The sequence below is a fragment of the Tupaia chinensis genome, unplaced genomic scaffold, assembly GCF_000334495.1.
Source record: "Tupaia chinensis unplaced genomic scaffold, TupChi_1.0 Scaffold000226_1, whole genome shotgun sequence".
NCBI lineage: Eukaryota > Metazoa > Chordata > Mammalia > Scandentia > Tupaiidae > Tupaia > Tupaia belangeri.
In genome coordinates this window covers 7,377,640-7,391,362 of record NW_006159701.1, presented here as the reverse complement: position 1 = coordinate 7,391,362, position 13,723 = coordinate 7,377,640, and the positions used below count along the sequence as shown (strand labels likewise).

Here is a 13,723-nt window from a genome sequence, read left to right as displayed (position 1 = left end):
ACGTTTAACTTTTCAAGAAACCTTAATTAGTTTTAAAAAATATCTCTATGGGACCAGCAGTTAGCGTAATGGCTATGTCGCTGGACTCCCGCATAGTCAACCGCGGTTCGCGTCCCGGACCTGGTGGCTTAAACTCACGCCGGACGCTTGTGTGTGCGTGCCCAAGATCCCAAGAGGAGAATGGAGGAGAAGGGATTGTGGCGTGGCCATCCCCCCTGGGGGGTGATTTCTCGCTTTCTATCTTTCTGTCTCTCTCTGTCTGTCTGGCAAGCACACGCGCCCTATAGCAAAAACCTCTAAAAAAATATCTCTATGAACTTTTGGTTTGCTCTACTTTATTTGATAATCCATTAATATTGCTTATTTTGAGGTACAAATGATCCCTCCTTTCTCGCTGGATCCTAGCTGTGTCTGACATATCCTCGTTGGAATGTTTCTCACTGTGGCACCGGAAGATGTTCCAAACTCATCATCTTTTTTTTTTTTTTTTTTTTGTAAGTTTTTATTTAGTTCTGTGAGTGATAGAGGCAGAGATACCACCCTAACAGGGTCTTCACATGACCGTGATCCACCCCAGTTTAGCCAGCCCCAGATCATTGGACTTGTGCCTCGTGTACTCAGGGAGGTCTCTAGACATGAACCTGGAACCTTCCCGTGTGGCTCAGCCTCTCAGAGCGTCAGGTTTCTCTGCTGCTCTGCTGTCCGACTCCCAAGCTTATCTTCTTTTCCTTTTACTGCCCCAGACTTGCAATGAGCCATTTCTCCAAGTAGCCCAGTTCCTTTTTCCTGGATAATGGTATTAGAAACCTAGGAAGGTAAGAGTGTCAGGTGCACTGATCACTACTGAGAAATCATTGCTTCCAAACCCTTTCAGAAGAGCGAGCTGGGGAATGCGTGTGTGTGTGTGTGCATGCATGCATGCGTGTGTGTGAGTTTATGTACACACAAACCCAGAGGCATACATTTCTATTTTCATATCTAACTCTTCACGTAGATTAAAAATTAAGAGGTTATGTGACGCCTCTGATTCAGACTGTCAGCACAGGATTTATTCTGGCTTTTTCTCCCTTTCCATATTTGTGCCTCCTGCCCCACCAAGAACGAGAAACCTGGCTTCTGCTAGTGTCTGTGCTTACTTCAGCAGTTTATTTCTTTACTTGCTTATTCAGGTGCCTAATCTCATTCCGTGTGCTGTTTCCTGACTCTACGGGTGCACTGTCTTCACAGCCCAACCCCAGTTGCAGAGACTGTGCCCCCTGTCCCACCTAATGTGCTAGCAGGCTCCCAGGTCTCTACTAAAAGAAGGGTGGGGAGTGGTGACCAGTGGGGTGAAGGGACAGGGCGGGCTCGGTTGTGGTTTTGTTAGCTCTTCCCCTCCTGAGACATCTTCGCTGTGCTGGTCTGAACAGTCATGCTGACAGAGGCCTTTGCCATTGCTCTTTCTCAAGATGGTTTCACCCAAATATCACCGGCGTAGAGGCAGAAAACCTACTGCTGACGAGAGGAGTTGATGGCAGTTTTTTGGCAAGACCCAGTAAAAGCAACCCTGGAGACTTCACGCTTTCTGTTAGGTAAGTGGGAAGTAAGAGAGAATGCCAGAGGGTTTTCCAGGTAGGAAGTGGTAAAACTACACTCTCACTTAGTTGGAAGGTTGTCTGCTCCACTGCGGGGAGGCCTTGCGGAAGAAGTGGCATGCGTCTAGGGCTCAGGGTGTGTGACCTCCTACAGTGAGGGGGTTGGGAACCAGTAGAAGGGGCGTGAGTCTCTTCTCCCCCGAGAGACTTGGTGAGGACGAGTTGGAGCGGTCCACACGCGTGAGTTCTGGAGCTCTCTAGAGTTTGAGCCAGCTTCCACACTTTTTAAAATGTTTTATTGTGTTGTGTGTATATGTATGTGTGGTGTTTCTTTTTTAGGCAGGGTCTTGCTGTGTCACTGTCTTCCTGCCTCAGCCTCCTGAGTAGCTGTGACTACAGCACACACCACCATGCCTGAATTTAGGGAAAGCTGGGCCTGAAACCCGGCCCTCGCAGGTGGCCTCGGATTGGCAGTAACGGTCTCAGTCAGCACGTACTGCTGCAGCTGGGCCAGGCTTTCACTCATTTTGACCATAGCTCCTGCATTTCCCCTCTCTCCTGTTGATTCATTTTTTTATTTAAAAAAAAAAAAAGTTACTTATTTAATTTTATTTATTATTATTTTAAAATTTGCTGTAGGGCACGTATACTTACCAGAGAAAGAGAAATCAAACCTCTAGGTCTGGGACTCAAACCACGGTTGACCATGTAGGAGTCTAACGCCTTAACCAGCACACCACGTGCTGGCCCCTCCTGTTGATTTCTTGATGGGAAATTTTTTTCTTTTTTTAATTTTGTAACAAGGCACATGCACTCACTAGATAAAGATGGACAGAGAGAGAGAGAGAGAGGAAACCTTCTGGAATGGCCATGTCACAGTCCCTTTTCCTCCATTTTCCTTTTGGGATTTTGGTGTACATGCTTACATCTGGTGTGTTTTTCTTTTCTTTCTTTCTTTTTTTTTTTTAAGAATTATTTAATTTTATTTATTTATCCATTTATTTTATTTTGACGAGAGAGAGAGAAGAGAGAGAAAGTGAGAAAACAATCCACCAGGACTGGGACTCAACCTATTGTCTGCCATGTGGGAGTGTCCGGTGCCTTAGCCACCATGCCACCTGCAGGTCCCCATCTGGTGTGTTTTTCAAGCAGCTGGGTTCAATTCTCACAGTTTGAGAATCTCAGGTCTTTTTGTTTATTTATTTATTTTGTTAGGTTTTTGCTGTAGGGTGCATGCACTCGCTGGAGAGAGAGTGAGTGGGAATGTGACAGATCCTCCTCCAAGGGTGATGGCATGCTGCAATTCTTCTCCATTCTCCTCCTGAGGTTTTGGGCATGGATGCATGCACGTGCTCCTGGCGTGATTTTCAAGTTGCCAGATCTGGGACTTGAACTATGGTCAGCCATGTGGGAGTCCAGTGCCTTAACCACTACCCTACCAGCTGGCCCTGGAATCTTACGTCTTAAAATAGAGTCAGAGGGCTTAGCATAGGTAATGCCCCTACATGAGGGGCTGGCAGCTTAGCATGGTGGTCCTGGTTTGGTTCCCAGGTCGACCTGAACATTCCAGTGTGGAGGCGCATGCCTCAGTCCTAGCTAACTGAGAGACTAGGGCAGGAGGATTGTAACATGTGACACACTGTCAAAAATACCTGACTCTGTCTCCCTTTCTCCCTCTTTCATAAAAGGAGAAAAGAAAATAAATCGGTTTTAGCTAGAAGATTGTGTGACTTGAAGTTTTTTTTTTTTTTTTTTTTTTTTTGGTCATAGGACATGTGCACTCACCAGGAGAAAGAGAAAGTGAAAAATCACCTCCCAGAGGAGATGACCATACCACAGCCCCTTCTCTAGTACATTTTCCCCCTGGATGTGTCACACCTGGTGTGATTCTCAGGCCACCAGATCTGGGACTTGAACAATTGTCCATGTGGAGTCCAGCACCTTAACCACCCCTGCTACCTGCTGGGACCAGAAATTTTTTTGTTAATAAAATTATAGCAGATATTCTTTTTCTTTTTTTAAAGTTGTTTATTTAATTTTATTTATTATTATTTAATTCACCAAAGATAGACAGAGAGAGGGAAAGTGAGAAAGCCACCAGGTCCAGACCCAAACTGTGGTCTGCCATGTGGGAGTCTAGCACTTTAACCACCATGCCACCTGCTGGCCCCACAGCAAATATTCTTATACAAATATTTTAGTGGCTATACAACTTCTTTTGGACAAAATACTTAGGGGTAGATTTGCTCGGTTATAATAAAGTTTGTTTTTAATGATATATATCATTGACCAGTTAATGATGAGAAGAATACAAGTATTGTCACGTATGTATGCAGTTTGATAGGTCAGCCATTCAAAATAGAATCTAGACAAGGTAAAGAAACTAATAAAATCCTGTATTGCTGACTTGATTGGCTGGTTATGTTGTCTGTTGTATTTGTTACCAAAAAGGGGTAAATTCATTCTTTGGTTTTGTTTCACTGTTTGGATGAAATCTGACATTGAATGTGAGATCCAGTTTACTAATCTAACTCGTTATTTGTCTCCCCTCCCTTCTTTCCAATGGACTATTTTAGAAGGAATGGAGCTGTCACCCACATCAAGATTCAGAACACTGGTGATTACTATGACCTGTACGGAGGGGAGAAGTTTGCCACTCTGGCTGAACTGGTCCAGTATTACATGGAGCACCACGGGCAGTTAAAGGAGAAGAATGGAGATGTTATTGAGCTCAAATATCCTCTGAACTGTGCAGATCCTACCTCTGAAAGGTCAGTGGCATTTCAGTGACTACCAAGTGTGCATCTCCTGTGAACCACACGAGTTACCCGAATGCATTGTGAGGGTCTCTGTGTGACTGTATAATGACTCCAAAGGCTTATATTTATTTCTCAAGCCGTAATCTTTTTTTTTTTTTTTTTGGGAGAAATTTTTGCTATAGGTGAGAGAGATTTTCGCTATAGGGCGCGTGCGCTCGCCAAACAGACAGAGAGAGACATAGAGACAGAAAGCGAGAAATCACCCCCCAGGGGGGATGGTCACGCCGCAATCCCTTCTCCTCCATTCTCCTCTCGGGATCATGGGCACGCACGCACGCGTGCCCGGCGTGAGTTTTAAGCCACCAGGTCCAGGACGCGAACCGCGGTCGACTACGTGGGAGTCCAGCGACATAGCCGTTACGCTAACTGCTGGTTCCCTCAAGCCGTAATCTTAAAAGTATTATGAAAGTAAGAAAAATAGGGTCAAGCACCTCAAGCACCTTTTCTTGCAAAACCTTCAGTAAGTGCTGCACATCCTCCTGCAGCGCTTACAAACTGTCCCTGTATGCACTTGCTACATGCAGTAATTTTAAGATTTACTGTATTTTAGCTGAACCACTTTGAGAGTTGTTAGAGGAAAACAAAGTACAATGGAGGAACCAAAGTGGTAGCCGCTCTGTGCTGGCTCCAGACCAACTCTTCAGCTATTCAGCTATGCCACCAACAGATGTCAGTTTAAGCTCAGAAGTAGGAGAACAGAGGACTCAGAGGGTCAGCCCTTTCCATCAGTTCCGTTAATGTGACGTCCACCAGTATGTGAGAATGTCCTTGCTTAAGGAGACCTGTGTTATTTTAGAGGTCATGGGAACTCAGATGGTGAAAACCAGGGCTTGACTTATTTGTGTTGATGATATTTTGCTTTCAGCAGTCCCAGTCTCCCCTCTGACCCAGTACGAATTCAGGGTTTCTTAATTAGGTGTGTGTATTTGCACCGTCAGGTTTCTTTTTTCAGCTTACACCTTTGTCAGTGCCATTACGTGCTGTTAATTTCAATATCCAGCTTCAAGCAAAAGGCTGTCAGCTAACTTTGTATAGTATATTTCTAGATTTTACTCTTTTCTGTTGAATGTGGATGAAAAACAACTCAAAAATATACGTTAGTAATGCGCCATTGGCGTTGCCTGCCGTGGTAGTGCCCGCTTTCTCAGCAAAATGCTGAGGGAAAATGCCATGTGATTACTACGACCGTGTTGGGAGGTTTCTGTGGTGACTTAGAGCAGTGTTGTCTCAGTGGTTGTCCTTGGACAGCCTTGGCTGGCCTACATCAGGATTGCGGGTTTTAACCATTGTAACCATGAGCTGGCTAAAATGCGTATTCCTGGGTCCCACTCAGACTTAAGTGTATTGATATCTCTGGTTTTGGGACATAGGAATTCACATATTTTTAAAATAATTATTTTTATTTAACTTTATTTATTTTTAATTTGACCAAAGAGGGACAGAGAGAGAGAGAGAAAGTGAGAAAGCAAGCCAGTAGGTTTGGGACTCGAACTGTGGTCAGCCATATGGGAGTCCAGCACCCTTAACCACCATGCCGCCAGCTGGCCCCAGGAATTCATATTTTTAGCAAAATCCTACACTCCAACCCAAGTCTTATGTGCATTAAGGTTTGAGATAACACAGTCCAAAGGCAGTGATAGCAAATTTGGAGTCCCTTGAAGTGTAAGTCAGAAATATGGACAAATTTGGAATACTTCAATTAATTTATAACAGATATCCTTTCTTTTTTTTTGTTTTAGAGATTTTTGCTATAGGATGTGTGTGCTTGCCATAGAGATAGAGAGGGAGAGACAGAAAGTCAGAAAAGAAGAACTCACCCACTAGAGGGGAGAGCCATACTGCAATCCCTTCTTCTCTATTCTCCTGTCAGGATTTTGGGCACGCACGCACGCACGTGCGTCCAACATGAGTTTTAAGCCACCGAGTCCAGGACTCGAACTATAGTCAACTACCTGGAAGTCCAGCAATATATAACCATCATACTGTCTGCTGGTCCCCAGAGATCCTTTCTAATCTTGTCTTCATGTACCAAAGCAAGGGCAGACATTAAAAATGTTTTTCTGCCTCTGTTACAATTTTTATTATAACTTCTTTAACTGACCATAATTAAATAGTTTGTTTAGGGCCGGGCAATGGAAAAATGCAAACTGCAGTTTTAAGAGAAGACGGGAGATTTAAAAGGAAATAGGAAAGATTGAGGACATTTATCTTTAAATGACACACTTAAGAAGTTAAGTGACCATTCTTAACATTTTTGTCATTTTTTCATGCCTGTCTGGAATGTAAATTCTGTCTTCCATGGGATCAGTCCATTCCTTGGAGGATTGTGTCTGGTTTTAATTGTCCTTAGGAGTGACGATTGTACATAGCAGTTTTGTGCGAGAGTATCACGAACCTGTGGCAGAACTCAATGTATTTTCCTTTTTAAAAATCTAGGTGGTTTCATGGACACCTCTCTGGGAAAGAAGCAGAGAAATTACTAACCGAGAAAGGAAAACATGGTAGCTTTCTTGTGCGAGAGAGCCAGAGCCACCCTGGAGATTTCGTTCTGTCTGTCCGCACCGGTGATGACAAAGGGGAGAGCAATGACGGCAAATCTAAAGTGACTCATGTCATGATTCGCTGTCAGGTAAAGCTCTGGTGAACCATGGGTCTGGGAAAACGTCGGTTGAATTTTTTGCTGAGAGAAGACATACCATTACATGCAGAGTCAGATTCTCTTTGCTCATTTAGTCCAGGGCATCTTCATCTCCACTTTTGGTATATTGTTTATTATAATTGTCCCATCATTTCAAAACTCTCTTAGATTATTTATTCACACCACCTTCTGCCCTGCGGCATCTAACCTGCCTGTGTCTGATGGCAGCTGAAGTCTGTGTCAAAGTCTTAGCTTCTAAAGTCTTGGCCTCAGCTCCTCTTTAGGGCTGCCCTAGGCCAGCCTGTAACTGTGTTAGAGTCCCTGAGTTAAGGCTGGGAGAACTGAACTGTTTCTTGTTCTTTAAATGGTGACTGACCAACTACTTGGGAGACTGAGGCGGGAGGCTGTCGACACAGTTCAGACCCGTCTAAATGAAAGTAAACAAACAAACAGAACGAAGTGGTAACTGAACCACGGAGGTTGACCTAGTTTCCTAAATAGAAACTGTTCATTTAGTGCTTTTTTTAAAATTTAATTTTATTTATTCATTCATTTATTTTAATTTGACCAGAGAGAGACACATAATTAAATCCGGGGGGTGAGGGGAGTGAGAAAGGAAGCCACTAGATCCGGGACTTGATCCGTAGTCAGTTATGCGGGAGTGTCCAGCACCTTAACCACCATGCCACCTGGTAGCCCCCATTTAGTGCCTTTTCTTTTCTTTTTTTTTTAAGATTTTTGCCATAGGGCGTTTATACTTGCCCAAGAGAGACAGAGAGGGAGGGAAAGTAAGACATCACTCTGGGTCGGATGGCCACGCGGCAATGCAGTCCCTTCTCATCAGTTTTCCTCTTGGGATTTTGGGCACACACGCACATGTGCCCATCGTGATTTTTCTCAAGCTTCTGGGTCCAGGACTTGAACCTCAAGTTGGCCATGTGGGAACCAGCACCTTATCTATCATACTACCTGCTAAGCCCTATGCTCCAGTTTTTTGTTTGTTTGATTTTTTTTTTTAGTTTTTGCTATAGGATGGGTGTACTTGCCATAGAGAGAGAGAGAATAAGAAATCACCCCCCAGAAGGGAGGGCCACACCATAACACAGAGAAGGAGAGAGTGAAAGTGAAAAAAACACCTCGGGGAGATGGCCATACCCCAACCCTTCTCCACTCTCCTCTTGGGATTTTGGGCACACGAGCACATGTGCCTGGCGTGATTTTTCACAGCCGGTCAGGTGAGATCCAGCACCTTAACCTCCACACTACCTGCTGGTCCTATGCTTCAGGTTATTTATTTATTTTTAAGAGAGATTTTTGCTATAGGGCACATGCGCTTGCTGGAGAGATAGAGACAGAAAGCGAGAAATTACCCTCGGGTGGGTGGGGGTGGCCATATTGCAATTCCTTCTCCTTCATTCTCCTCAGGATTTTGGGCATACACACACACACACACACACACACACACACAAATGCCTGGCATGAGTTTTAAGCCACCAGGTCTAGGACTTGAACTGCAGTAGACTATGTGTGAGTCCAGCAATATAACCATTATGCTACCTGCTGGTCCTGTGCTTCAGTTTCTAATTAAAAAATGTTTTTAAAATGATAACTGTATTGAGATATAACTCATACACCATAGTGTTTACTTTTTTTTTTTTGGAGAGATTTTCACTATAGGGCGCGTGTGCTCGCTGGACAGACAGAAAGAGACATAGAGACAGAAAGCGAGAAATCACCCCCCAGGGGGGATGGTCACGCCACAATCCCTTCTCCTCCATTCTCCTCTTGGGATCTTGGGCACGCACGCACACGCGCCCGGCGTGAGTTCTAAGCCACCGGGTCCGGGACATGAACCGTGGTCGACTACGTGAGAGTCCAGCGACATAGCCATTACGCTAACTGCTGGTTCCCCGTAGTGTTTACTTTTTAAAAGTAGACAATGTAGTGGTTTTTACTGTACTCACAAAATTGTGCAACCAATACCACTATCTAAGTCCAGAACATTTTCTCTCTTCTTTTTAAAATAGAATTATTTATTTAATTTTATTTATTAATTTCATTTATTTTAATTTGACCAGAAAGAGACACAGAGAGAAAGGGAAAGTGAGAAAGCAAGCCACCAGTTCCATTACTCAAACTGTGGTCAACCATGTAGGATTGTCCTGAGCCTTAACCACCATGTCACCTGCTGGCCCAGTCCAGAACGTTTTCATCACCTCAGAAAGAAACCCTGTACCCAGTAATAGCTGTTCTCCATACTCCTCTCTCCCCCAGCCATGGCGATCATTAATCGATTGTCTTTCTCTGTCAATTTGCCTGTTTTGGACATTTCATCTAGATGAAATCATATATAAAAATCATAAAATATTTTTTTTTTTTTTTTTTTTTTTTTTTTTCTGAGAGGTTTTTGCTATAGGGCGCATGCACTCGCCAGCGAGACAGAGAGACAGAAAGCGAGAAATCACCCCCCAGGAGGGATGGCCACGCCATAATCTCTTCTCCATTCTCCTCTCGGGATCTCGGGCATGCACGCATACACGCCCAGCCAGAGTTTAAGCTGCCCGGTCCGGGACTCAAACCGCAGTTGACTACCTGGGAATCCAGTGACGTAGCCATTACATCAACTGCTGGTCCCTATAATATGTGTCCTTTGTGTCTGGATAGCAGGATTTTTAAAAATTTAATTGCGTGTGTGTATATGTATATCAGAATATCCCCCACATTTTCCTTGTTCATCTCTTGATGGACACAGGCTGCTTCTGTCTACTGGTTATTGTGAATAAAGCTGCAGTGGGCATGGGGGTGCTGGAAAAGCAGTGATAGAACAATGGGATAATAAACAGTATCGTTTTGTCTCGAAAGGAACTGAAATACGATGTCGGTGGAGGAGAACGGTTTGATTCTTTGACAGATCTTGTGGAACATTACAAGAAGAATCCTATGGTGGAAACGCTGGGCACAGTACTACAGCTCAAGCAGGTGAGGGGATGGAAGTTAAAGCACCTTCTCCACTTGGAGTTTTACAAATCTTAGGAGAGATCGGTCCAGACAGAGGTGGGCGGAAGGGTATCGCCAGTTGTCAAGCTCCACGTACCTGTCACCAGCTGTGATCAACCCATCAAATCATTCTTTACTGTGCTCACTGCTGACTCTTAGCAAGTTTGAAAATGGATTCCAGAAGTCATATCATTTCCATAAGTATCTGAAAAGGTCTTTTAGGGTATTTTTGTTTTTAGTTTTACTATGTGGTGTGTACGCTTGTTAGAGAAGAGAGAGAGAAAGTGAGAAAGCACCCCCCAGGAGGCATGGTCACACTGCATTTCTTCTTCATTCTCCTCACAGGATTTTGGGCATGCATGCACATATACCCGGTGTGTTTTCCAAGCCACAAGGTCAAGGACTGAAGCCGCAAAGTTGGCCATGTGGGATCCAGCCACCTTATCCACCAGGCTAGCCTGACCTGATAGAAGTTTTTTGTTTGTTTGTTCTTGTTTTTTAATTTTTGCCATAGTATATGCTCGCCAGAGACAGAGACAGTGAGAAGGAAGGTGAGAAATGACCCCCATGGGGGTGGCTAGGCTGCAATCCCTCCTCTTCCTCCATTTTCCTCCTGGGATTGTGGATATACACCCACATGCACCCGGTGTGATTTTTTCAAGCTACTGGGTCTAGGACTTGAACAGCCTTTGGCTATGTGGGAGTTCAGCACTGTAACTACCGTGCTACCCACTGGCCCCCTCACAGAGGTTTTTAAAGGAAGGTTTCTTGAAGTTTTCACTACAGATCCATAGGGGATCACATTTATTCATTTTGGAATTGCTGGTATTTCAGAGGCTACTCTTCTCAAAAAATACTTCTCTCTAAATATATATATGTATATGTATACACACACACATACACATAAATTATATTTGAATATCTATGTATTTTATATGTACACTTTCTTTGTTTATGATAGAGCGTGTATACATGTGAGAGAGACTGAGAGAGAGAGAGGGAGAGAGAGAGAGAGAGATGAGCACCCTCCAGCTGTTGGATCTCAGGCACTCACACATACCCTGTGTGTTTCAGGTAGACTGGTTGGGGAGTCAAACCGTGATTTCCATGTGGGATGCTGATTCTCTTGGGCAGCACATTATCTCTGTGCCATGGAGCCAGCCCACATTTATGGGGTTTGAAAATGGGTTTGAATTTATATCAGAAAAGTATGTGTTTAGCCCAAAAAAAAAATAGATTTCTTGGCAAGAGAAAACAAAAAAGTGAAACTATACTCGAAAACTTTTATTGCAAATTATCTTGTCCTGTGAACCCCTGTCTTTGCTTTCATGAATACCAAAGTAGAAACCTCTTTTTTTTTTGTTTTTGTTTTTGTTTGTTTGTTTTTGGTATTAACACCTTTTTTTAAAAATGTTTTCTTCATTTTATACCAACTGCTGGATCTGATTAGCCCCTCAACACAACTCGTATTAATGCTGCTGAAATAGAAAGTCGAGTTCGAGAACTAAGCAAATTAGCTGAGACCACAGATAAAGTCAAACAAGGTTTTTGGGAAGAATTCGAGGTAAGTTATTAAAAAATTGTTTTTACATTAGTCATTAAAGACTCTTTTTAATGGGAGAGAAGTTGGTCTTGTGTTTGAGAATTCCATCTTGAAGGACTTGAATCTGATACCCTGACACCCTTTCTTAACTTGGCCATTGATGGACGTGGGATATGATGCCAAGGAAGCTGCTTTGCATAGGAAGGGTGTTCTGTTCTGAGGGAAGGGAGTTGGCAGTGAGTATTAAATGGATGAGCCAACAGCTCCATTTGTCTCTTTTGGTTTGGGCCACTGGCAAAATCCCAGAGAAACAAACGGATCTAATTCTTTTGGAAGATTTCCAGCATTCACTGGGGTCTCCAGAAAGAATCTACAGCCTTGTTGCAGTGAATAAGAAAAAGAGAAATACATCTTGGTGGCTGCACTTTAGGAGTTCAATCGGATAACTTCAAAACATTAAATGAACCGGTTTCTTCCCTGAAGCCGTCTTGGGGAGGAGACCATCCCTGATGAGAATGTGCTATGCTCCAGTTTGAATGGGGGCCAGACGGTGGTGCAGCAGTACCGCAACCGAACTTCCACAGGGAAGTCCCTGGTTCTCCTGGAGCTTCTCTGTACGCACAGGGCACACACACGCCTGTGATCCTGGATGGCCAAGACTGGGGGTACACTGTTGGGTAGGACCCTATTGGGAGTGTCTTGTTCTCCCTTGGAAGAAATAAATACCTAAACTTTAAAAAAAAAATACTGAATGAAAAACCTGTTTTTCCAAAACTTGGTATTATGGAGAATGTCAAGTATATATACAAGCAGAGAGGATAGTATATTATAGCAGTGTATCTGCCAACTGGCATTAACAAATTGTCGATATTCTAGCCAGTGAAGAAATAGTCTTCATGCTATTTTTTACTGCATACTTTCTCGTGTGATTGTACCATAGTTTATTCAACCTATTGATGGGCATTTGAGTAGTTTCCAGATGTATTAGAAAGAGCATTACAGTGAATAGCATGTGCGTGCATCTTTTCCTACTTTGGGTGACTGCTGTTAACATTTCGTGTGCTATGTGTTAAAAAAAATGATGGTTGCTACTCATGCTGATTTTTTAAAAAATATTTATTTATTTATTTCCATTTGTTATTATTATTATTTTTAAATTTGACCAGAGAGAGAGAAAGAAAAAAGCAAGCCGTCAGGTCTGGGATTCAAACCGTGGTCAGCCATGTGGGAGTCCAGCGCCTTTAACTACCACACCACCTGCCGGCCCCAAATAAATAATTTTTTAAAAGTTAAAAATTAGGATAGTTTAGTGTGAGGAAGAGAGAGAGTATCCATGCTGAAGAGAGAGAGTTCCCCAGTAGAGTCTTCATGCTGTGTTCCATCCCCGTTGCCTGGATCATAGGGATGCATATGTGTGTGTGTTCAGCATGTGTAGGGAGGTCCCGAAGCATGAACTCAGGACCCTTCCCAGGCAGTTCAGCTACATTACCACTGTACTAGCACCAGACCTCTAAAAATCAGTTTTTTTAAAAAAGGATTATTTTATTTAACTTTATTTATTTATTTTAATTTGACCAGAGAAGGACAGAGAGAAAGAGAGAGAGAGAGAGAGAGAGAGAAAGTGAGGAAGCAAGCTGCCATGTTTGGGGCTCGAACCATGGTCAGCCATGTGGAAGTTCAGCACCCTTAACCACCACACAACATGCCGGCCCCCAAAAATTGTTATTTATTTATTTATTTTTAACAATAACAAAATTACCTCAGCCTCTCTGGTGTAGCCAGTCGTGTGCTGGACCATGGAGCTGGAGGCCACATGCAGACTGAGGTTTTAGTCCCTTGAAAACATGCTGGGAGTGCATGTGTGTGTCCAGGATCCTGTGGACTGAAGAACTGGAGGATTAAAAAAATGAATAAAGGCACATATACTCCAGGGAATAATAGTCAGCCATAAAAAAACAACAGCGCCCTGGAATTTGATAGAAAGTGGACGACTATGGAAGGTTTGTTGCTGAATGAAGCAAGTCAGGCAATGAAAGAGACATTTCCCCTTAACATATACCGATTGTCAGTACTCTATGGCAGGGACCGAAAGGCTGGAGGACATACAAGCAGTAAACATTGTTATGGACACTACAGCCCAAGTGGAAAGAGT

The 13,723-nt window shown here is 43.4% G+C and overlaps 1 protein-coding gene across 3 annotated transcripts in view; it reads left to right on the top strand.

Annotated features, from left to right (window-relative positions):
• PTPN11 (protein tyrosine phosphatase non-receptor type 11) overlaps positions 1-13,723 on the top strand; it is an 84,246-nt gene that overhangs the window by 28,040 nt on the left and 42,483 nt on the right. For 2 of the 3 annotated variants that reach the window (XM_006147970.3, XM_027771635.1), the window contains exons 2-6: positions 1,449-1,571; positions 4,151-4,345; positions 6,830-7,022; positions 9,894-10,010; positions 11,479-11,592. In XM_006147970.3, the coding sequence (XP_006148032.1) occupies positions 1,449-1,571; positions 4,151-4,345; positions 6,830-7,022; positions 9,894-10,010; positions 11,479-11,592 (742 nt within the window). The remainder of the gene's footprint in view (positions 1-1,448; positions 1,572-4,150; positions 4,346-6,829; positions 7,023-9,893; positions 10,011-11,478; positions 11,593-13,723) is intronic. The other variant, XM_014587644.2, reaches the window with a different exon arrangement.